General features: G+C 43.1%; 2 protein-coding genes across 3 annotated transcripts; one reads left to right on the top strand and one right to left on the bottom strand.

The window, feature by feature from the left end:
- Window positions 1–6,179: 6,179 nt before the first annotated feature.
- Window positions 6,180–22,904, bottom strand: pms1 (PMS1 homolog 1, mismatch repair system component). Its single transcript, XM_028991482.1, has 13 exons — window positions 21,867–22,904; window positions 21,502–21,644; window positions 21,205–21,387; window positions 21,019–21,121; window positions 20,721–20,884; window positions 19,108–19,224; window positions 15,122–15,244; window positions 14,787–14,921; window positions 13,872–14,623; window positions 10,152–10,622; window positions 9,684–9,814; window positions 6,620–6,780; window positions 6,180–6,456 (listed from the first exon to the last, which is right to left on the bottom strand). Exons 2-13 carry the CDS (start codon window positions 21,631–21,633, stop codon window positions 6,292–6,294), a joined length of 2,637 nt encoding a protein of 878 aa, XP_028847315.1. The 5' UTR covers window positions 21,634–21,644; window positions 21,867–22,904; the 3' UTR covers window positions 6,180–6,291.
- Window positions 22,157–25,292, top strand: ormdl1 (ORMDL sphingolipid biosynthesis regulator 1). 2 transcript variants are annotated; one of them, XM_028991484.1, is made up of 4 exons: window positions 22,157–22,314; window positions 23,480–23,664; window positions 24,038–24,189; window positions 24,345–25,292. In XM_028991484.1, the coding sequence occupies exons 2-4, from the start codon at window positions 23,491–23,493 to the stop codon at window positions 24,478–24,480; spliced, it is 462 nt and encodes a 153-aa protein (XP_028847317.1). In that variant the 5' UTR covers window positions 22,157–22,314; window positions 23,480–23,490; the 3' UTR covers window positions 24,481–25,292. The 2 variants fall into 2 exon arrangements, with proteins under 2 accessions (XP_028847317.1, XP_028847316.1); XM_028991483.1 differs by lacking the exon at window positions 22,157–22,314 and adding an exon at window positions 22,444–22,647.
- The last annotated feature ends 73 nt before the right edge of the window (window positions 25,293–25,365 follow it).

Raw genomic sequence — 25,365 nt, 5'->3', positions numbered from 1 at the left:
CATCAGAGACCCTTTTTTAATCTGAGCACAACCCGAGTCTTACGTTCCAATTGAGCTCTAGGATGCACTCGGGAACGTGCGTTGCAGAAAATACAAGTAGTTTGTGGCAAGAGTAGGATTCCGCATTCCTTTCTGGGCGAATCTTCATTTTCACCCTTGAACTTGAGTCAGTGTCAATTAGCAACTGAGTGAATTGGAATTAATTTCCTTTAAGCATGGCAGTAACATGTTTTAGAACATCCAGCACTCATAAATATAAGACTGATGGAAACTCCAGAAATGACAGTCCAAAGACACATTTATCCATATGAAGCATGACATTGAAGCATGACATTTTTTTTTTTAATGCGAAATGCTAAAAGAATAATAACACTTTAAAGGTAATGGTCCAGAGTGGTTCTGTCCACATCTGAGGTCCATGTGTGAGATATTTGAAAGATCTGAATGATTCTGATTGGTGATGTAATTTACGCCAGTGCCATGGGTGAATCCAGAGTAAATGACCTGGCAAGGGTTTTACACCAGATACCCTCCCTATTTGCCACGGCTTTGTGGCTGGAGATGGTTTATTTAATTTAATCAGGTAACTTGAGCAAATTGATGCAGGTTTCTGAAGCATAAATTTTAAAAAAATGTCAGAACACTGACTAATGTAGGTAAATCTCAGTGTATCTACAGTTTTACTTGAGTAATGGAGCTGTGAGGTTTTCTTCGGATCGTGATGAAGGACCCCAGCTGTGTTACTGCACTTCTTTTGTTCGACTCGTTCCATTTGTTTGACTTGCCAGGTGAGCTTAAAGTCTGATAAACAGGAACAGCCGCTGCCTGAGTGCTGTTACATCTGTCACGGGGAAACTTCCTGTGTCTCCGTAGCCAGACACTGGACAGCAGACACTGACAGGTGAGGAAGTGGCTGCAAGAAAATGGGATCACTGTGGCTTCCTTGGGGGAGCCCAGGAGGAGCAGTGGAGAAACACATAGCTCATCTCGTCGGTCCAGGATTTCCCACATCCACTCCACATTCAGGGATGAGGGACGGGTGGGTGGCGACGTTCCAGGGCTGCCTTAACATGTTCGTCTATTGGAAGTGACATCGATATTTGACAAGAGCCTCAGAACAACTCATAGTTATCAGATCCATCTGCGCAAAGCCTACATAATTGCACAATGGCCGCTCTAAACTAACAACGAAGTGTCAGGCTTTGTAATTTAGGCTGATCACTAAACACTGCACATCTTTTGGGACGTGATTTAGGAAGCAGGTGAAGGAGTGTGCTGGACGGCAGATGCGCCATATCCAAAGAAAGCAATGAAAATCAATAAAAGACATGAGTCTGGGGCTACAGGATGCAGATGTGCAGCCGCTGACGGCCGGCTATCATCAGCACTGATGGATTTATCGGTGTCATCCACACCAGGGCCCTGCTCTCAACACCACTTGTTTTTGCACTTAGTGGTGGAATCAGTTTCCTTTTCCCAAACGTCTATCGACCCCTCTGGAAACAAAAATATGATAAATTACATCGTAAAGCTACTGGAAGATCAGGGGTGATGAGACTGTCCTGTTTAAGACATGAAATTTTAGAAGGAATTTTGCATGTAGCCTGCCGCGTTTTAAGCAAAAAAAAAATTAATGTTTGAAAACAACTCTCTATATATTTCACTTCATTTACAAGGTACATTAATAACTCAGCTAGAGAAAACAGTGAAAGGAATGGACAGGGCAGTAAAGCACGGGGACTCAGGGGGCCAATGACTGACAGTGTTGGAGAATAGATGCTTCTCAGTGGGGACATCTGGATGATTTGGAAAAATGAAAACCTGTCTCCTCTGGTGTCATCACAGTATCACTTTGACAGCCGGATCAGGCGGTAACATAGCTGTTATATTGATACACATAAATATAATAAAAATGTAAATTATTTTGTAGGAACTGAACAAAACTGGGCAGTAATTTTTGATTGGCTCTGATCAGATGGCATATGCAGATACAGGGTTAGTTCCATCCAGGAGGTGACAATACGGGCACTATATTCATACTGGCTCTAAACGCTTTAATAAGCACTAGTTGTAACCATCCGCCCCAGTGTGAGCTGGGCGTGATTGCCGGTCCCGGGGCACTGAGTGCAGGCCCCGCCCCCTTCCCGATTACTCGAACCTGTTTTCCCTCGTTTAAAGGAGCACCTGCGCCAGTGTTCCGGGTTCAGTATTGTTGCTCTGGTCAGGCGGTGCAGAACACGATGGTTCCAAAATTATAATTATTCTAGAAGCATTGATGAATGAAGTTCTCTCATCTGGAACACCTGTTAAATAGAGTTACCCCTCCACCCCGTTACATTAACCCACTGGCAGACACCAGGCCAACTCGCACCTTTGGTTTTGTCATCACATAACCATTTCTTGTTAATTAGTCTGGGTATAATATCCTCGACACAAAGTCAAACCGCAGACATCACGGAGTAGAAAACCTGAAGCTAGAGTGGATTCTGCTTCACTTCAGGCAGGAGTCTTCAGGGGTGCGAGCTGTTAAAAACAGACGGTGTCTGCTCTTTCAATTTAAAACATACTACTTAGCAATGTTGAAAACACATAACATCAGCAAGTGCATTTTGGGCTGTACTATATTATAGCCGTTATTGGAAAATGTAGTGTAAATACTGAATATTATTCTGGCTGTACAGCACACTGTTCCCAGTATTGTGGGTGCATCTTCTATGCTGATTGTGCCACAGCTAGATTTGACCTTGAAGTATAGTGTAAAATATAAAAATATCATATGCCTATTCATTTATGGAAAATGTGAAAATAAAGATACTTGCACACTGAAATGGTTCCTGGCATTAGTGTCTCCATCGTGACCACCATGTGTAAATGGGAATCAGCATGAGTTTCAGCATGATTTCTAGTACTTTCGGTGGCTGGGGCCATGTCCCCTTTATCTTTTTAATAAGCTTGTCACGTGACATGCACAACTGCACACATATTAGTTATTTAACAATTGATGAATAATGATACGTGACTACACATATGTCAGTATTTAAAGTCGTCGTTTTTCCTCAGTAACTGGAGATTTAAGCGGGATCTGAATGGCGCTGGACTGTAAGCTCTCCCAGTGCCTACATCTGTCCTGCTGTTGACTGCGCTGCTTGCAGTAAATGCTGACTCGTGAAACCGGTACAGTAACTCATGACCCCCCGGTACACCCTTTTACTGCTAGACCGCTGGAATTGGCATTTGGCACGCCGTCCTAGATGGACGTGCAAGGCAGCATACCCGCCCTCTGAGTGCCAGCTGCTCCAGGCTTTAATAATGAATGAATGCCATCTGACAGATAGTTGCATATAGTTCCTGGATGTACAAGATGCTTCAGAGATTTGCACCGCAGCCACAAATTTGAGTCTGTCAAAGCCCCGACATAGTGCTAATTTTCGAGAATTAGTGTTAAGTGTGCTCCCTCTCAGTGAATGAAATGAAAATCGTTTAGGACTTGGTATGGATTTAGGTGAGTTAGGAGTTGGAGCAAGACGTCCGGATGGATGAACAGTCCAGAGGCTTCTCCAGCGCTCCTCCAGAGACGTGAGCATTTCACAAGAACACTGCTCTGTGAGATATGTAAGGTTATCCCGAATGTAACCACGACTCCCGCTCAACACCACGATGAATTTCGCCGCACGATGAACCTGCAACTCAATAGCTCATCTTATGATAATATTATAGTTAGCAGAAGGAAAGGTCAAACCACAGCGCACGTCTTGGTTTTCATGGGGTGGGCGGGGGTCTGCTCTCACATGGCCGCAGGGCGCACATTCTATAAAGAGCCAGATCCTGGGCTAAAGGAAGGCAAGCGCGCCACTCCTGCGTTACTCCTGGGAGCCATTCCTCCATGACCCTTGTTTGAGACCTCAATTAAGCAGCGCCCACGTGCGCCCCTCGCACTACCATAACAGCCAGGGCAGCAGAATCTGGCAATATGTGCTGCCTCTGGTCCAGAGAGAATATCGCGGTGATTAGTGGGGATTAACTGACGATCATCTTTTGAGCATGTGACCAGTAAGTAAGTAAGGTCATGTAAGATTCAATTTACCAGATGTCATGAAAAAAATGGACTTTTGAGTTTCTTCTTAACATGCAGAATAAAAAAAAAGAAGCCTTTTTTTCATAACTTACTATTGCCTGTCAGGTCATGCATTCAGTGCAGTTATTGTAAAATGTATGTATTAACTAATTGCATGAAAGTACTGGGGGCAGGGAATGTTGTCATTTATCCTTTACTCTAGTACACTGCATTAAGAGTGGGTGAAATCGTACACCTCTCTGGCATCACCTACGGTAACTTGATTCATTTAACAAAGTCATCATATCCAAAATGAAATGACGCATTAAATTCACTCACTGGCTATTTTTGGCTCAGTAATGACAGCCGCATACAAGAGTAAAGGTGGAAATCTGAAACACGCCCACCTGTTACCATTTATGCCACAGAAACGGCCGTCATAATAAAGATCATTTAAAAATTGGATTCAAAGTCCTGTGACACACCATTCTGACAAGAAATGTTTCACTGACTCTGGCTGTATGCTGTGTGCATCACTTATAGATTAAGAGCAAACACACACACACACACACACACACACACAAACACTCCAGACCATAAATGGGCCAAACAAGCCCACCCCCCCGAGACGTTCCCAGGAAGCACCACCCGATCCAGAACTCTGCCTGCTCTGCGTCCTCCCGCTGAAACACTAGGCCATGCTGCTGGCACAGGACGGCCTCTTCATTATGGCCGCCTCCTGTGGGTCCAGTTATTTAATCACTTGATATTTATACTCCCGCCGGCTAAATGCTCTGTGGACTGAATACATTTTCGGACTGCGGATGAGAAAACTGCAGGAGCGAAAAATAAACGTGCATAATGCCCAACAGACGTGGTTTACATGAACACACAGAACGGCAAATGGTTCTTTAGTATTTAAAAAAAAAAAAAATGTTAAACAAGACCTATATGACCTTTAATATGACCTATAACCTGTAAAGTAGTAGTACAGTTAGTAAGCCTCTGAATATTGCAACAGGACATCATGTGTCACTGTACGTACTTTTAACATTTTATGTGGCACAGGTACTGGTGTATAAAGTGACCTGGATCTGTTATTTAAAAAAAATAAAAAGCCATAGATTGTCCTGGCCATTGAACAATGCACGTAACGCACTGCACTCCCTCGCTCGCTCGCTCTCTCACAGCGGAATCATTCCACATTTCAGCACACGGGGTCCGGTCCAGGCGTTTACTAGCCAACATGGAGCCACATGCCGCAGAGATTACAGCAGATAAGGATATTGTTGGCATCCGTTCAAGTAATCACAGCTATCAGCAGGTGCAAAACCGTGGTCGCGGCCCAGGAGCTCCGGCCTTTCGCTTCTTACGGAGCTCAGCAGGTTTCACGCCAAAATGCCGCATTTACTGTAGCGGCGTTCGTTGTCCCCTCTACCTTCACCCGGTCCGGCTGAAGGGAACGAGTTCTCCGGCAGCATCTATCATTCTCCTCAACACATCATTTTTATAAAATCCAGAGTTCTTGAAACCTCGTTTAATGCATTCCCGCTTGTTTTCACCTCATCAGCTGAGGCGGAACATCCCGTTTTTTACCAAGTCTGTGAGGATGTTGTATTCGTAACACTTTTTTATTTCATAACACACCCCAACAATAAGCCACTTATACTGTCTTTGTGCTATCCAGAGAAACGATCCAGTCCTATGAACTGTACTGATTATCGCTCTGATGTTGGTAATTTGACTGGCTCAGTTTGGCCACTTATGCAGCCACGACCGGTAACTTCATATTTCTCAGTATATTTGTACAAGTTTACAAGTTTAGATTAAAGCACACCCCAGCAGTTGCTGTTTAAGTAACGCACATCAGGTGCACGAGGAGAACCATGTGGAGATACAGCTTCAGGATTTTTTTTTTACTATTTATTAGTGACGTAAACTTTAGTTCAGTGGATAACAAAAAAAGCAACTCTATTGGCCCTACAGACAACTTATTATTAATTGGTGTAGTTTAAAAGGTGAAGTGTGAACAATCTAGATTTTTTGTAATAGGTCACACCTCCTTTAATCAAGCCTTGCCATCCTGGTGTGGTTTTCTTTGTATTTTTGTAAGTAGAGACATAACTTGGTAAAATATAATTTTTATTATTTCATACATTAAGCATTTTACATGTAGAAAATAATGTGACAATAGCAATGAAATGGGAGAACGGTGTTTTATGAAAGATGCCAGTTCTTCAGTCTTTCTCAGGAACTTTGACTAAAGGGTGAAAAAATGGCCGACCATGGATGCAGGTTTGACTGCTCTCATTCAGCTGCTGTTCCATGCGTGTCACGGTGTCCTCGACGTCATCTCTGGATGGGTTCAGAAGTAACTGTCTAGCTAGCCGCACTGCTTCCCCCTTACAAAAAAGGTTAAAGGTTAAAATTCAATTATTATAATCATCCAAATATAAACTTAAAATTCAGTCAGACATCATTCATTATAAATTAACTTCTTATTTCAACCCTCTGCTAAATTCATAACTCTTGTCAAATAATCCTACAGTGACGTTTTTTTTCTACCTCAAGGTAGTGAGTGACTTTCAAGGGTCTGCACTTCTCCACGGTCTGAGCATTTCTGTCCTTGATGGCCGCCAAAATTTCCCTCAGGTCTGCAACGCTGAAGAAAGGCATGCAGTCGGCCATGCCTGTCAGTTCCATATGCCTCTCTGTGGACAGGGTCCCTGGCCAAAGAAAGCAACACACTAGGATTAATATACTCCAGGTACATACAACTATCTCCAGGAAAGAATAATAAATAAATATTCTGATTTACACTTTGGTCAGGAACCAAGTCAAACAGACCGTCTACCAAATTAAGCGCTAAATGACTGTTACAATATCTTTACAGGCTGGAAAGGAAATATAAGTAGATAGAGGTTTTCAGATGTTAAATTAATGACTGAATGGATCTCAATGGGAATGTCATCGCTGGAAAAAATGCCACAGATTATAATAACAAAATTGTCAGACAACACAAACAGGGAGTTGGTACAACATAATTTACAGACATTACACATGACAGCACCTTGCATATAATTGCAAACCTTGTTTTAAATATAAAAACCTATGAAAGTCAATAAAATCTGGTTCTTTCACATACAGATTTTTTCTCTGTCGCATAAAATTATCCTCTTGTTCTACACAGATCCATTTTAATAATGTAGATGATGAACAATGTATTGTATTGTTCTCTCCAATTTTGTGTATAATTTGTCAATGTGGATCATTATCCAACAAAGTTTGCTTTGCAATTACCATTGGGTGTGTTTTTTGGCATTCAGACTACAACATGACATCTGGCATGCCAGGATGCTTTTGTGTTGTGCAGCAATAACATGCTTAATTAAACTGGTGAAAAAATCTTTGTCAGTTTAATTTGGTAACACACACCATCAAGTGTTTTTCTTCTTCCATATTAAGGATGCTGACAATAATGGGTGGTAGTAGCCTAGTGGGTAACACACTCGCCTATGAACCAGAAGACCCAGGTTCAAATCCCACTTACTACCATTGTGTCCCTGAGCAAGACACTTAACCCTGAGTGTCTCCAGGGGGAGACTGTCCCTGTAACTACTGATTTGTAAGTCGCCCTGGATAAGGGGGTCTGATAAATGCTGTATATTTAAATGGATACGGTCCAGTACAATGTTGTGAATAATTACTTAATCCACATGCACATTATTAATGCCAACGATTCGTTTATTTTTCATTAATGCATCTTTTTATTGTAGTTTTATTATTTTTATAAGTCTGGCTCTGAATACACATACCTATAAACCTTGTGTCACAGCAGGGTTGTTTTAATCAGTACTGGCTTGGGATGGTGTCTTTACAAACCAGAACAAAAAACAAATGGTGGACAGAAAAATGGAAACGGAATGGTGAGATTTCGCCATCTCAAATCCGGTTACCCCCATTTAGCGTGCATGTGTGTGGTTGACAATAGTACAGTGTTTAGTTGACAATGTTACAATGATATAGAAATGATATAGAAAGAAAGAAAGAATTTTGAATTTATTACTGAATGTTGCACACTACAATGCATTTAATTGCGATTAATCACAGACACTCCTGCAATTAACACAGTTAAAATATTTAAACATTGACCACAATGTGATAAAATCTAATAACATAACATTTTATATAATATACATTCACTCGCTATCATTAACTGGTTAGTCCTGTTATTAAGAGTCATAGCTGCCAGAGCCCATCCCAAGTTATTAGGCTCTGTGCGCCAGCCCAACAGAGGATGCAAACACACACACACCACTCACACAAACTCACAGCTATAGATTTAGAGTCAATTTAGAGTCACCAATCTACCTTGTGTACATGCCTTAGGACCCCGGAAGGAAACTGGAGAACCTGGAGGAAACCCTCACCAACATGGGGAGAGAATGCAAAGGTCCGAGCCGGGATTCAAACTCACAACCTTGGAGGTGTGAGGCCACGTCAACAATTGCTGCATCACCATGTTGCATAATATCATTTCATACACCAGTATTCATACTATTTGCCCTTTCACACGATTACTTGCCAAAGAAAAAGTGCCAACTAAATGGCACTGCACACTTAATAACGAATGAAATAACAAATTAATAACGCCCCCCTGGACACCAGATATGAAGCACAACAAAGCCAATTGAAATTTAAAATGACTTTACCAGTGCACTGTGGCAAAGCGTATGGCAAAGCACCAGTGTAAACCAAGGTGACCTATAACTGAACCAGCACCACTGTGTTTTCAAAAGAAGCAAGATGTGGGCGACTTGCACGTCCTCCTAAAAGAACAGGAATAAGGTCATGGAATCTCATGGCACAATGGGTTGTGTCCAAAGGAGAGAACAACAGTTTTGGAATGGGCAATGCCATTAAACAAATTGCTGGATCCAGAACAATTTCTCTGGGCAGAATTCCCAAAACATGGCCAGGGGTTTGGAAGCAATTACCAATTATCTTACGTAATGGCACACAATTGCAAGACAATGTCAAAAAGAGAAAACACACACACAAAAACACACATGTTCCTGAGAGCAGAGATGGACAAAGGTCACTCGACACATTTTATTGGCACATTGTTAATTTCCCCAATCAATGAAGCAAGTACCAATAAAATATGTAAAAATACAGCACAACCTGCATTGCAATACACAAGCAAGACTGGTTACAACAGATATATTTCAGAAAATTCCACAACAAACTAATATTTTTCTATCCAATACTACAGTTAATCCAATCCAATACCGGCATGGCAATTCAGTCAGAAATAATTGACCTTAATCCTGTTATTCAAGCCATGATGTTGACATTTCTAAATTATTAGAGAACTTTGGCATTAATGATGTCCAACACCCCGACCTTTGTTAAACCAAATTGGACAATCCTTAAGATCTTTAAAACAGCATGAATCGAGGAAGGCATTTTCTCAAGCTGAAAGTAATCTGCAGTAAAAGGTGAGGACGAAAAATCATTGTCACATAACGTGTGACTTATGATCATTAGTTATAGGGACAGTCCCCCTGGAGCAACTCAATAAATAGACAGACAGACAGACAGACAGACATGCAGATAGATATCTTACCTGGAGAAAGTTTAACTTGGAACCCATTTGCCACCAGTCTTGGGTCAGAAAAGTAAGTGTCACCACTGAGCTCAGGTAACCTCTTCTCCATGCCACACAGGACTTCTGTGTACTCTGACCCACCAAGTAACCTGGAAACAAAATCATAAAATTGCCACCGTGAAATGACATACTTGAAGAATTTGTACATGTATTCAATTTGAAAATTCAGAAATGTTCTAGTTTTTGTGACAAGGTAGCTGAAAAAAGGCTGTTGATCGATTTTCAGAAGCGATAAAACTGGCATTTTTCAGACTAGTATCTAGTGCATCATATTTTAACTTGATTATTTTTGCTAACTTTGCCTGTGACAAATTTTTAATTCGCATTTCATTTTTTTGTGGACTGTATTGAATAATACTGCTTAAAGCTACAGTCCAGTTGACACCACATTGTGTTGATAGGTGAGGTGCCTAAATGATACACTACCCATCTGTGAGCTGTATAGGGGTCTCCAGGCGCACTGTGGGAAGTATATTTTTCTCCATGAGTCTTTTAAACAGCAAGGCCTCCTCCACTCGGAATGGATTTAACAACATCAGCTCTCCACCACGTAAAGCGACCCAGGCAGCGTGAGAAGACAGGCGGTTTATAAGCCTGATGCCCGTCGGACTTGCGTGACTCGGACAAGACAAGCGCTTCAGGCTCTGCCTGAGCGCAGCCATGCTGAATGGCAAGGATCTGGAGAGCTTTGCAGGAGCGCTCTTCTTCAGGGGCTGAGGGGCAAAGAGCTTGTCCAGCATCTGCTGGCTGGACTTGCGTTTCAGGCCTTGAGGCCTGCTTTGCGGTGAGTCCACCTTCGGTTGCTTCTTGCCTGCCGTTGTGCTGGGGTCAGTGTCAGAGGCCTGCTTTTTCTGGAGGTTATAGCTGTTCAGGGCCTTCCTGGCCTTCTCCTCATATCTGTAATTAGATTAATAAATTCTTTTGTCATATTGCAGAAAAAAAAACCACACACACTTTCCAGATGTGAGTCTTAATTTATTACAAAGACACACTGCCTTTTCTCGTAACCAATTACTCTGTAAGCCTATGCCCATATGTAGACAGACCATATACAGACACGGACTTCAGCGCTACATTAACAATGGCATGAAACTCCAGCTCAACCCAGCTCATTTAGACCTGGCCCATTGTATTGAAAGTTAATTAAGGAGGCAACATGGTGTTGGGAATGACTACATGAGATGAACTGCAGAGCTTCGAGAGTCTGCACTCATACGCACCTCACAGCACCAAACTGGCTGGTTAAAAAAATTGTGGCAACACAGGGCTATATTTCACTTAGGTCACCTTGGACACACTATGATTATCCACAAATTGTTTTTGATCATCAGTGTATCGAGTAATTTAAGACTCAGGTATCTTCAACACTGAAAGTGAAAATGTGAAAAAGATGCGTCACCATGTCCCCTGCTTTTAACCCATTACCCTTGGTGAGCAGTGGGCAGCCATGAAAGGCGTGTGGGGACGGCACTTTGCTCAGTGACACCTTGGTGGTTCAGGACAGGACTTGAACCTTCTGATTACGGGTCCATTTCCTTACCCGCTAGGCCACCACAGTTTATTCTGCCTGTAAAATGCAGATTGGAGCTTCGTTCTAAGTATTTTACAATATAATATATAATAATAATAATAATATGTAAAGTACAGGCCAAAAGTTTGGACAACTTCTCATTCAATGTGTTTTCTTTATTTTTAAGACCATGTACATTGGTAGATTCTCACTGAAGGCATCAAAACTATGAATGAACACATGTGGAGTTATGCACTTCCTGAGACAACTGAGGAAATGCAGTCTTCAACTACTGAGTCAGTTCTACACTGCAGACTTTGAGTCTGTCCTGTGCTCCTCCTTCACAGACTGCGCACTGCACACTCCAGCCACATGAGGTCCAGCATTGTCTTGCATTAGGAGGAACCCAGGGCCAACCACACCAGTGTATGGTCTCACAAGGGCTCTGAGGATGTCATCTCAGTGCCTCATGGCAGTCAGGCTACCTCTGGCGAGCACACGGAGGGCTGTGCAGCTCCCCAAAGAAATGCCACCCCACACCATTACTGACCCACTGCCAAACCGGTCATGCTGGATGATGTTGCAGGCAGCAGAATGTTCTCCATGGCGTCTCCAGACTTTCCTCTGTGAAGAGCACAGGGCGCCAGTGGCGAATTTGCTAGTCTTGGTGTCCTCTGGCAAACGTGCTGCACAGTGGATTAGAAAAGTGGCCTGTGGTCACCACCTGCAGAACCACGCCTTTATTGGGGATGTCTTGCTAATTGTTTGTGAGTCGTGACCTTTGTCTTATTTTGTTAAATTGTTGTTCAATTGTGAATATGTATGGGTATATATTTGAAGTCAAACAAAAAAAATACTGAAGATATATACATGAGTACAAAAGATAAATAATCAGATATTGGAGCAAATCTAAAGCCGCTTTCAGGCCGAACACGGCATGCACTGTGCGAGTTGCCACTGGGCTCAGCTCAAAAAAACTGTGTGATTTTCTAAACTCTCTTTAAGATGATAATGTCATGTTGTAGATCTCTGAACGCTCAAGAGAACAGCTTTTTCTCCATTCCCACTTCGTGTGTGTGTGTGTGTGTGTGTTTCGAAGCGGCAGGCCAGACACTAGCCCGCTTCAACTCTATTGGTCGCACGAAAGTACATCATGGCGCGCGGAGGTCACAGTTCAACCAAACCAGAGAACCCGGAGCAAACCCACACCAACATGGGGAGAGCATGCAAACTCCCCACACGCACAAGGTCCGAGCCAGCTACTAATTAATGGAGAATTTAGTTGCAATGCTACATTTACATTTACATTTATGGCATTTATCAGACGTCCTTATCCAGAGCGGCTTACAATCAGTAGTTACAGGGGACAGTCCCCCCCCTGGAGACACTCAGGGTTAAGTGTCTTGCTCAGGGACACAATGGTAGTAAGTGAGATGTGAACCTGGGTCTTCTGGTTCGTAGGCGAGTGTGTTACCCACTAGGCTACTACCACCCCTACAAAACCACAGGTTCACTGATGCCCGCGGGGAGGGCGGGCAGGGCAGTGCTGCCAATCATCAAATCATTTGGCAATACACAGATGCTGAATTTGTGGATGGAGACTGTAACTTGCCCTGTATAACAGCAATGCCTATGATGGCAGCAGGTTATGCAGAGCAGATGCAGATGCTGCCCTCTGATCCCAGGACAAGGTCAGGCGGGCACGCTTCGTTGCTCCCACGTGAAGAGGGCCAGTTTATCACCGCGAGCCTGGATTCAATAACAAGGATCAAGAACCCATAAACCACACATTAACAACGAAACAATCCCTTGGCGCAGGTACTTTGGAAGGGACCCAAGTTCATCTGGACGTTTGCCACTTTTTCAGTGCTGTACCTCACCACCCCACACGTTTCGCAGCACGGAGAGGGGAGACCTGCTAAATCAGCAGCATTTTCCTGACCTTTAAATCACTGCAATTACCCAACCTTTAAACTTCACTCACGCTACCTTCATGTATAGGCGCAGAAGGGTAGCGTCAACGGCAGCGGAATATTTGCTGGGCCTGATTTCTTGTTTAAGACATCAGTAACATGCAAGTGAATTCTAAACAGATGCCTTTTTCCATACGCTCATCCATAACTATCCCGCGCGTCTCAAGCAAACCTGACGCTTTGCCCTTCAAATGACCATAAAACATTATGCAATGATGTTAAGAATTTACGATGGGTGCGGAACAATGATCGTGTTCCATGATTAGTGCTAGCAAGAAAATAAATAAAAATCCTAATGACGTCTATGATTTTTACTGATCTATAAACGTTAAGTTAAATGTCACTGAAATGGCAAGTGTATTAAATGAATATATATATATATATAATATATATATTACCCCTTGCTAACATATTAAGTTTAAAAATGTCTTTGACAGTGGAACATATTGACATCTCTAGCAAAGTTATCACACGCACTTATCTGGAAAAATACAGAAAATCAAGTATTCTCCTTCTGGGTAGCAACATGGACAGGCCAAGCAGATTTTCCACGCCATAATTTACACATGGACGTGGCGGATCTATTTTTCCTTTTTTTTTTTAAACCAAATGAATCACAACAAATGGAAACTGCTGTTTAGAAGATGAAGTCTGGAAACTCACTTCTTTCGGTCTTCCTCCCCCAGGCTTTCCCATCTCTCTTTCGCAGCAGTGGTGACATCCTGCAGACTGACCCTTGGGTCCTCCTGAAGGATCGCTGCTCTGGTCTCCTGTTCGAACAAGGCGCAGGCTGACAAGGGCTGACGCACGGAGCGGTTGCTGATCAGGTCATAGGCTGTGAGTTTGGCCATTTTCTCCACGATGACGTTTGCCGGCTTCTTGAGCGGACTCCTCTTACTCTTCTCGACTCCTCCAGCATCTCCTGCCGTGGTTGGCACATGCAGCTTCACGGGCTCTAAGCAGTCTCCAGTGACGGGGTTTTTCAACGCTTGACCCGCACTCCAGCTCTCAGCTGAGAGCTCATTCGGTTCCTGGTCTTCTAGACACTTTGCGTTCTCCTGACTGACAACGTCATCTTCAAGTAAAGAAAAGTCCACATGCTCATAGTCCATCAAACTTTTATTTATGATCCAGTCCTCAGAGGAAGACGAGGAACTGACAGTCTGATTTAGAGATGCATCGCCTGCTGCATCGCAAGCGCTTGCTGAGGTGTTTTCAGAGGTTTCCAATGGTTCTGCATCAGAGGGCTTCAATGAGATTTGAGGCACATTCTGGTGGTCTGGGATGATGCCCTCAGAACATCCTTCAGCAGCAGGTTCCTTATGCACCTGACCAGTCGCAGAAGGTGACGCCTCTTTGGCAGCAGCTCCATAGAGTGAAACCAGCATGGCCTCCACCGCAGACAGCACAGCTTCCTAAGACCCACGAACAAGAGTCAACCTACATTACTCTACCAAGTACAGAGAGACAATTAAGAACTGAATAAAACACACATGCATTATGCTGATTTCCCTACGTCCCACATAAAAAATCATCTCCATTAACCATAACCTCTGGAAGTCAGAACGTCTTTGTCACCTTGTAGTGGAGCATCACTTGAGTTTTGTCAGGAGTGACATTAACATCAACTGTGGAGGGAGGTATGATGATGTTCATCATCATGGTCGGGTAGCGACGGCAGGAGGGGTCCTCACTACAGAACTGCCTCACCAGCTGTATGACAGAATGGCATTTGGCAACTCTTAGCTACATATTTTCAGTGTTTTGTTCTGACTGCATGCAGAATGCTTCCGGTAAATGCTTCCAGAATGGGTATGAATCATGCATCCAATCTGAAACTACATTTAGAGGAATTTATTTCAATAAACCCTAAATCTAGCGTTTAAAAGTTTACATTGTACAGAAACAAATACCTTTAAAATGTCTTTATGATGAACTGGCCGATCATTCACAAAGACAAATGTTTTGTCTGGGCTACTTGAACTAGATGAGGTATAATCACATCCTGGTTTGGGAAAATACCCCTGGATGGTTATCTGTTAAAGAAAAATAACAAAAATTCAATTAGCTTGGTATTACGACTTCAAAATTGTGTATGAATTGTGTTATTCAAAAGATTTTTTGGGAAATACACAAAATGTACATGGCTACAGTGAAATTAAACGATCTGTCAAACTTGATCAACAGTCTATAAACCCACCTGCAGATCCATCATCCCACCCAATATGTTGAACAATGAAAGACAACCACAGCCAATCACAGCTTACAGCTGAGTGACTAAATGTAATGATCAGCTTGCATTTTTATAAGGCCTGCAAATTATATGCTATAAACTGGATATGAGTTTAATAGGATGAGTGTGTGACTGAGAGAGAACAACATATGAGACTAGCATAATGAAACAGTACCACTTTTGTTGTCTGTTAAATAAAGCATAAAGGCTAACAGAAATATCAGTTTCATTATTTTTTTTCTTCTGTAAGGGGCAGTGGTGGCCTAGCGGGTAAGGAAGAAGACTCGAACAGCAAAGGTGCCACTGAGCAAAGCTGAGCATAAGCTGAGCATGGCTGCCCACTGCTCACCAAGGGTGATAGTTTAAAGCAGAGGACACACTTCGTTGTGTCACCGTGTACTGTGCTTGCACTTTATTAATTATTTTTTTGTGCTGTAAAATTGATTCAAATGTTAAACTATTAAAAATGTAGACAATTCAGATTTAAACTATGACATTATAATTAAAACTATGATGTACAAAAGTGTATTGATGGGGAGATGATCTGGTCTGTTTTATTAACACACAGACCTGCAGGCCTTACAGTTATTGAAAAATAAAACCAAAATTGGAGCAAATTACTTTTTATTATATTCACCTAAAGGTTGATTCAGATGATCTACCCAAAAACCAGATCACATGATATTTGAACCTGGTCAGGTCTGATTCCCTCCTCCGTAAGGCAAGGCATGGCCACTCCACATTACGACGCAAATGAGATTTTTACACTTTGTTTGCTCAGTGTGGGCATAATTAAATTCTCAATGCACAATCAGAACACATTTATCATCTCCAAACCATGCAGTTGCCAAGATGCTAATATCTGCAATGAAAACAGTTGCTGCTGCCAGACTGCTGTAAACACAAGTGACCTATCAGAATGCTACCAAACTCAAAATTACAACTCTGCTCCGTGGACCTTCAGCACAAAAAGGCCAGCGGTCTGTCAGCAAAAGGGTCATTTTAACTGGGAGTCTTTTAACAAACCTTGCAATTACTGCTACCGTGATTTTACAGTACCCATTTAAATGATGTACCTTTTGCCATTACAGCATAAGTCAATTACCCTGTTGCATTTGATGCCATATTTGAAAAGGAGGCTGTAAATGAAGCCTAATCGACACTACACTGGCACAAAGGGATTCTGAAATCAGATCTAAATATATATATTCCTCAAGGATACCAAAACCAAGATTTTGTTTAATTTCATAAGGGGTGGCTAATAACTTTGGCCTCAAGTGGGTGTGTGGGTGTGTGTATAAATATATCTACACACACATACACACACACATACACCTAACAGCAGAAAAGTATTTTTTTTATATATTACATGTGCTGTATGTATTAAATAAATAAATGTGCCGTCTTATATACTGTGTAAAAAATCAGTTACTGTAATGCTGGGTTTTTTTTGTGTTTTTTTTTTTTTTTTTTTTACATTTTTAGTGAGGTAAACAGAAAACCCAGCCACTTGCAATGTATGTGGCAGTTTTTCTCTGCGCCGGTCCTAAGCCCAGGTTAATGGGGAAAGTTGTGTCAGGAAACGTATTCCACGTAAAACTTCTGCCAGGTAAACTGTGTGGACGGCCAGACCAGGCTGATCTGCTGTGGTGGGAACGGCAGGAGTGGAATCTGCAGGATGAAGGAATCTGCAGGATGACCCACTTTAATGAAACAGACACCTCAAACCTGATGTGAAGAGCACCTTTTCCTATTGACCCCTATGTGACAGTGTGCACCCCACTGCGGCTGAGGAGCAGACTCACGTGTCACCTCCATGAGGTGGGGTGGGGGAGCCATGTTTTGGCATTGTGTCCAACCTGATGAGTGAGCATTGCACAGCCTAATGACTGATTACTCCAGCAGACGTCTCCCGACATAAAATACCAAGCCATAAATTAGCATCTCAGGGTGGGACTTAGGAGATTCCTAGAATCACTGAAAAATTGTAAATTTGGGACAGCAACGCTTCCTCACCTGGCATAGTGCTTTAAGGAACACCAGCCAGACCTGACATCGATCATATACGGCTGTATGGTGTATGGGTGTAGTTATACACAACGCAACCATATGGCAGACTGCTGATACATATTAGAACACTTAAAAAAATCTATATTTTTGTAATGGAATTTAAAAATGTAAACGTTCACATTACGTTCGCAAACGTTCACTGCACTATTACGCTAATTTTGAAATGTCCTTTCTTTTGATAGAAAACGGTAGTTTTTTCCATTAGATGAATAAAAAATCCCATCCAAACACTGTTCATGTCTGTTAATGACTGAATATCTGCACACATGCACAGAGGAATTTTCCAATGAAATGTCACTAATGCAAGTCTGTCACTGACTAATAGAGTTACCTCAGCAAAATAACACTTAACCTACCAATATCAGCACAACCGTAACTACTGAAAATGGAGGATATTTCTACCTTTGACAATGACTATTTCTCATTTGTTTTGTAATGTATTCTATTCAAACTCATAGGCAGTGGAGGGAGAAAAAAAGATCCAAAAATGTTTTGTTGTACAGCGTATGCAGCGCGGCATATGTGGCACTACGCAGCAAATTCTGCAGCCCAGCATTTGCACTCACACCCCTGAGCTTGTTCCCTGCCTGACTCCCTTTCGGAGCCTTGTGGAAGGATAATTGGTGCCAGCTCAGTTGGGGGTGTGGCCCTAAGCCAGCGCTACTGTCATGCCCCTCTGACTCTGTCCCGCTCTGCCATCCAAGGTACCTCCTGTAACTTACTGCCATGCAAACAATGACTTTGTATGTAATGGCATTTTTTAAATGCAGATTGGCACGAGGCAAGCCGCAGTGCAGCCACCATGCTCGTGCTGTGTGGCACAGGACAAGCTGGGGGGTTGCATTGCAGCATTACCTGTTTTTCTGTCCCTTTTGATTTGTTCATGCTTGCCTGTAACAATCAAAGCCAAAAAAATAACATCAGCAGGAGCCGATATGTATGCAATGTTCTTATGTTGATTTCTGCACCCTTCGTCTCTGGTGTCATTTGGCTCACTGTGCCATACACACAGGGATGACAAGAAAATTCTGGCTGAGTCTGTGAAGCGATGCCCACCCCCCCACCCCCCTGCTCCTAATCCAGAAGGACCCTTGGAAGGTGTTTTCAGGCGGAGGAACAGTGAGACCTCTGCTCGAGGGGGCAACCGGTCTAGAATGCTGAGTCACTCATGTAAAAGTAATCGCTGTGGAATGCACTTCCAGGGAAAAGGAGAAACAGCACTCTTGGGAGAGGAAGGCCATTAAGAATTAAACTGTTGCACGGCTCCTTGAACGTAGCGAGCGGACAAGTGTCCAGGGATATAAATTTTTTTCATTTCTTCCCAGATAAAGCATTTCACACCTTCACCTATAGACTCACTTGGAGCCAATTCAGCCGAGGGACAGTGGTGGCATCTAACGGAATGGTCAAGACTGAGGGGCAGTTCCAATATTAAGTGCCATTAAATCACAATTGTCTCACTTTAATAGATTGGTTTTGACATCGTTTACTGTAAATTCGGGGTGCCTGCTCCGAGTTCCTGGAATTCTGACTCCTCTGGCGCTTGCCAAACATGATGAATATGCCCATGCTTTTTCCTCTCAGCACTGGACTGACCTCTGGTTGCTCCTGGCGATGCTGGAGGGGGAGCAAGTTGGCCATGCAGGCCGCTCCGATCACAGCCATGAGGGCCGCTCTGTGATCCGACACCCTGGCCTTCTGCCAGACCACAGCCTGAAACAACATGGTAAAACGGGTCAAGTTCTTTCCTCCCATTCTAAAATAAGACCACCTGTGGAATTAAATGCCCACAAACCGATATTAATCACCGATCACAACCGCTCAATGGGCAATTACCTTGCAGTCGATACAAGCTCAGAAAAAAAATGCCACTACTGACCACCCATGTCCAAGCCACCAAAGATCGGCTTTGCATGCCCACTTGGATGGCAGACAAATAAGACACTGCACCTTTAATTTTGTAAGTCAGCATGCTGGTTGAGCAAGTTACCCCCAACTTACCCACAGTCTGGATATTTTCCAACCAATAAGCAATGCAAAAAAACTTGTTTTCATTGTGGAAACTATGAAGTGAAAGACTACACACAGAAACGTATGCATGGGTTCGCCTGTCGTCGCTTCTGCCATCTGTAAGCATATCCTAGGTGTTGATTTCTCATGGTACGCAGTCCATAGCACATGGCTCGGCTATGAAGTGTACAATTTGGTGAAGGATAAGGGATCGCACCAGTAAACAGCTTTTGGAGAACCTATGAAACCCAAGATGTGGCGAAGTGCACAGTTTGTGATACGGGATACGGTTGCAACTGCTGATGCCATGAAACGGAGGCATGCCGCTCTCCTGATGATCTACACATGAATTAAATTAAAAGTATAAGCACTTGGCTTGGTCATCTCACCTTCTGAATGCTTTAACAAATGGCCTACCCAGCCTAAAGACCCACTGTAGCTAAAGATGAGCAGGAAAGACCTTCTATTCCCGTTGCATCCTTCTTTTCCAGTTAACCGATAAACAAAACCATGTTTTGATCATGAGAGAAGCAGAATTCATGGAAGCCCAGATAGGCAATGAGCTCCTGGTAAATAAAGGGATCTGTGTGGGCCCATCCGGCCCAGGTTCTGACAATGTACCCATGCATAGAAGGCTTGCCATGGGAGAGAGTACCCGTGCTACCCATGTTCCCTCCACTTTCAAGGAAAGCTGCGATTTACAACAGAAAAAACTCTGCTCAGGTGCTGTTGATATGAATATTTCTTCACAACACTCTGCATTTAATCATGCTTACAGACTATGATTATTTAAATATATGTAAATATATACATACATATTCACATGATCATTAAACTGGCATAAGAATAAAGTTATGTACTGTGCACAACCTAAATGACATGATGAGTTCTGGGGTGTTTTCGCTCTTAACTAAGTTGAACAGGGTGAGAAGGATTTGTAAACATACAGCGACACCTTGTGGCTAAAGGGTTAATTGCATGCTGGGTAGCTTTTGTCTAAGATACTTGTTTAAGATACAGTAAACAAGAAGTTTGGTTTAACTGTTTGTAAATCCAGGAGAAAGGGTTAGGGTTACGTTGCTACGTTGAAATGAAAATGATGTGGAAATTGGGTCCTAAATCAAACCAGACAGATTAGCAAAGTACTTCAACCAAGAGATTGAAATTATAAGCAGGAGAGTTCCCAGCCATCTTCATACCTTGTTGTGGGTTAATGTTACTCTCAGCCCTGGTTTCACCACAGCGTAGGCCATCAGAAGGTCTTGTACCTTCTTCATCTCCTCCTTGCACTTCTTTGTGTTGGAATAGTATTGTCGTCTCACAGGGAGGTTTTTAAACAGTTTCAGAGCACATACAGTGGTGCCTGAAGAAAAAATAAATCAGCCAAAGGTCAATCAATCAATCAGACTTTATTAATACAGCACGTTTCATGGTCTTGTTAAACAATCTGGTAATCAAAAAGTGGAGCACGTTTTACAGTGCATGTCTAACACTAACCTTGGCCAAGATGGGAGGGCCTCTGCGAGACAATATGTCCCGTGACATCCAGGGTATACTGAATACTGACATCATCAGCACCAGTCTTAGTGGTAACACACACCTGATGTCAAAGCACGAGGATAATTACTCAAACCAAGTTCCCATCAGCCTTTGAAAACATAAAACGACCGGGTTCTCCATCACCTCTGACACAGCACATATTGACCCAAGGGCCTCTCCTCTGAAGCCATAGGTCTCCAACCTTTCCAGGTCCTCGTGGCAGGAGATTTTGGAGGTGTAGTGCTTCACGGCCATCACAGCCACATCTGAGGCTTCAATCCCAGAGCCATTGTCTCTCACTTCGATACGATCTAGCCCATAATTTTCCTTAAATAAACACACACAAGGAAACACTCATTAAAACATGTACATACACCGAAATGGGAAAGCCGTGTTGGACTTCTTCAAGAAACCAGCGATTTTGAGGGTTTTTTTTTATACCAATTTTACGTCAATGCTTGTGGACCCTGCATCCAACGAGTTCTCCAGCAGCTCCTTCACAACATTCACAACTGAATTAATGACCTGGGAGCTTGAGAGCAGGCGCACTGTCTCAGCAGGAAGGTGCTTCATGCTTGAGCCCCCTGAAAAACCAACACAGCACGATCTTCAAGCTTCAAGTGACACAAGTTGTAAGCATCATTAAAGCACATGTGCACGTTTATGTCTGTTATGACGTCTTAATGTACACGTCTTACAACAGGTAAACCTGAAGCATGCTAGCAGTCATAATTGACGTTTTTCACGTCAAACGCTTCTTGACTTTGAACGACGGGCGAAGGAACACCTATAGAGAACTAACTTACCTTTCTTCTGCAAATAACTTCGAGATCAACCACCAAACTTCACCGAACAGCGATATCAGCACCACCAAGGTAAAGCACCGAGCAAACGTGCGCCTTTAGCGCGAAGCCTGAAGCTGTATGCTGATTGGTGGCTTGGAATGTGACGTAATGAAGGGCGCGTTGGTGATTGGCTTAACAAAGAGACCGGCATGCCCACCGACCAGTCATCTTGTCCCGTCCTCGACACGAACGCGCCACCCGATCACGGATTTGTTGGAGGACGTGTCCGTCATGCCCAGTGTCCGCCCCACTTCCGCTCGCGGTGGCTTCTTGAAGAAAAGCTAGCTAGCTGGCCGTCTGGAGTCAGTCGCAGCAGAAGCGGGCTCGGTGGCGGCCGCCCGTCCGTCCGTCGTACTGCAGCAGTCCAGCGGCCTGCGTCTGAGCACAAACTCCCACAAAGGGCGTCTCGGTAAGGTCACTGTTTATTTGACGCCCTCGGTCCGTTTCTGCCCGCACCCCCCCCCCCTCCGTGACCTGTATCTGCGCCAGGCGGGATTCCCGTAGCAACTGGTGGCGCTGCACTAGTTTCTCCGTCTGATGTGTGCTAGTTGGCTAACGGCTAACGGGGACTCGCACCTGCGCGCAACTTCGTGCGTTGCGCGGCCAGTCGACGCGTTAGCCGTGCGCGGCTCGATGGTAAACGCCTTGCGCGCCTTGTTGACGCGTCTGCGAGTCGCCCAGCCTGCATCGGGGATCAGTCCCGCAAGAAGGTGCAGCTCATCCGGCTCAACGTTCGATTCAGGTTAGATTAGCGTTGCGGTTGTGTTGTCCGCGCCGCGAGTTCCGCTGTTTCGTCAACTGTCTGGGTTAAGCCGTGTAGTTCCAGCGTGTCCGATCGAATAAAGTCGTACGCGCCGCAGCACGGAGGTGTTTTTGTCGGATTCGGAACGTTTCGAAAGGAAAACCATTGGCGAACCTTCGCAAAACAGTCGGCGTCGTGTCCAGTCATGCTCGTTAATAATCAAGTGCAAACAAGTAGTTCAGTTGCTTGCTACTTATAGAGCATCTTTAACGCAGACTGAACAGACAGCGGTCCTGTTATGTGGCCTTGAACTTTGAATTGTTTACAAGATCCTCATGTGTTGTAACGTTCGTCTAGCGAACTTTGAACTTTTTTTTTTGGGGGGGGGGGTCTGTGGAATCTTTGGGATCTAAATAGGCCTCGCATTTTTTTTTTTGTTTGTAGCTAGGGCAGTTCGAAAATATTGATACAACAATATGTTGTAGTAGTAGCCTAAGGGAGTAACACTCGCCTGTGAACCAGAAGACCCAGGTTCAAATCCCACTTACTTACCATTGTGTCTCCAGGGGGGGACTGTCCCTGTAACTACTGATTTGTAATTTGCTCTGGATAAGGGCGTCTGGTGAATGCTGTAAATGTCGCGATTATTTTATGCTGTATTGATACAGAGACGTCAAATGACTGTATACAAATTTAGCTCAAAATTCAGTTCTGAGTTACGTTTTGTCTGAATTATTTATGGCAATACACACCCCCAGTTCTAACGGTCTGAAACTCAAGCATCACTTTAAATTCTTGTTTGTTGTTGTTTTTCCAATTTCTCCCCCCACAGACAGCAGCAGGATGAACGTTGGCGTCGCCCACAGCGAAGTGAACCCCAACACGCGGGTTATGAACAGCCGAGGGATTTGGCTCACATATGCTCTGGGTGTGGGAATGCTGCACATTGTACTGCTGAGCATTCCTTTCTTCAGTGTTCCAGTCGTGTGGACCCTTACGAACGTTATACACAATTTTGTAAGAGCCTTCCTAACCGGCAATTTGCCTTGCCAGCTGTTTTATACACATGTTCCCTTGACCCAGTCCTTCGTATACGCTTTTGTTATGTACGCGTCGGATCACCTAAATCCAGCTGGTGTTTGAACGATAAGTGCTTCCTTGGTACGTATGCGTCATGTTGCCTTGAAAAAAGGAACAAGGTCACTGGCCCAGCATCACTAGTCCTGTTAACACACAGGCTTCTTTCCACTCCGAGCACCCTTGGACAAGGTTACGCTGGTGTAAATCAGAAGATCCTAAAGAATGAACTAGTATTCATTGTCATTGTGTTTTCATGAATGCTGTTTTCAGCAACGTTTTTTTTTTTTTATGATCTTTTCTTACTTTATAGGGAATGTATGTGTTTATGCACGCCGTTAAAGGGACTCCGTTTGAGACGCCAGACCAGGGTAAAGCCAGATTGTTGACACATTGGGAACAGTTGGATTATGGCGTACAGTTCACTTCGTCCAGAAAGTTCTTCACCATCTCTCCTATCATTTTGTAAGTATTTCATGATTTGAATGCACCTTTCACTACAGTCGTAGCTGAGTTTATCACCAGCATTGTTTTGGATTTCTCATCTTTATTCGCAAGAGCCAATTGATTGATTTATTTATTTATTTTTAATTTTTCTCTCTCTCCTCCCCCCACCACAGATATTTTCTTGCAAGTTTCTACACAAAGTATGACCCAACACACTTTATTGTAAACACAGCTTCTCTTTTGAGTGTGCTGATCCCCAAGTTGCCTCAGCTGCATGGGGTGAGAATTTTTGGAATCAACAAGTATTAAGTTTGGAATGTTTGGAAAATGCTGCTCTGACCAACTCTCAAACACAAACTATTGCTTCATACGTGGAGAAGTGAATGGATAACCCTCTGTACTTTGTACCACAGTGGTGTATACGTAGCCGTTTTGTACCGCCTGTGTAATTCTTTCATTATTTAGGCACGGCAGAAACTTAACAGGGATGCGGATGGGGGAGTGCTGTATGCATTACTAACTTACATGAAATATTATTTTTCATTCCTCATAGATCTGGGCAGGCCCAGGTTTTTTTTTTTTTTTGTTTTGTTTTGTTTTTTTTCCCCTTTCTCTGTTCAGTGGGATAAAGTTTTCACATTTCTTGGTAACTCCTGAAGTTGAACCACAAAACTCAGACCTACTTTATAGAACAGTCATTTCTTCATGAGGATGAAACATCTTGTTCAGTAATGGAATGTGTGGTGAAATTATGCTTCTGCATATATATAAATTTTTTTTTTGCATTGTTTGGGACTTTAATTTCCACTGCAAAAAAAAAGGAGAATGGGAATTGTGCATGTTCTCCTTGTTAATGAAAATGAATCATTTTCTTTGTCAAGTGAGCATTTTGTTTAGTGTATATAGTTTTCATGTATAGATTATTAAAGGTTAATATTATTAACCAGGCTGAAGCGTTTACTTGATTGCGGATGTTATGTACTTTTTTCCATTTTAAGATTGTGAAACTCTGGATGTTACCAAGTCAGCTAGTTGTTTCTGGGCTCTGCTCATCCATGGTATTCTTGGAGCTTTATATAAGTATGTCTCGTTATTAAAATTTTGTGCCCTCAACTTGTAAACACTAATTGTCTTTAATTGTGTGAAATTATAGTACATCGAATAAAACAAGTTTTAATTCAGAAATTTTAATAG

Source organism: Denticeps clupeoides, chromosome 9, assembly GCF_900700375.1.
Source record: "Denticeps clupeoides chromosome 9, fDenClu1.1, whole genome shotgun sequence".
Classification (NCBI taxonomy): Eukaryota; Metazoa; Chordata; class Actinopteri; order Clupeiformes; family Denticipitidae; genus Denticeps; species Denticeps clupeoides.
The sequence above is the reverse complement of the archived record's forward strand: the minus strand, read 5'-3'. Positions and strand labels throughout refer to the sequence as shown.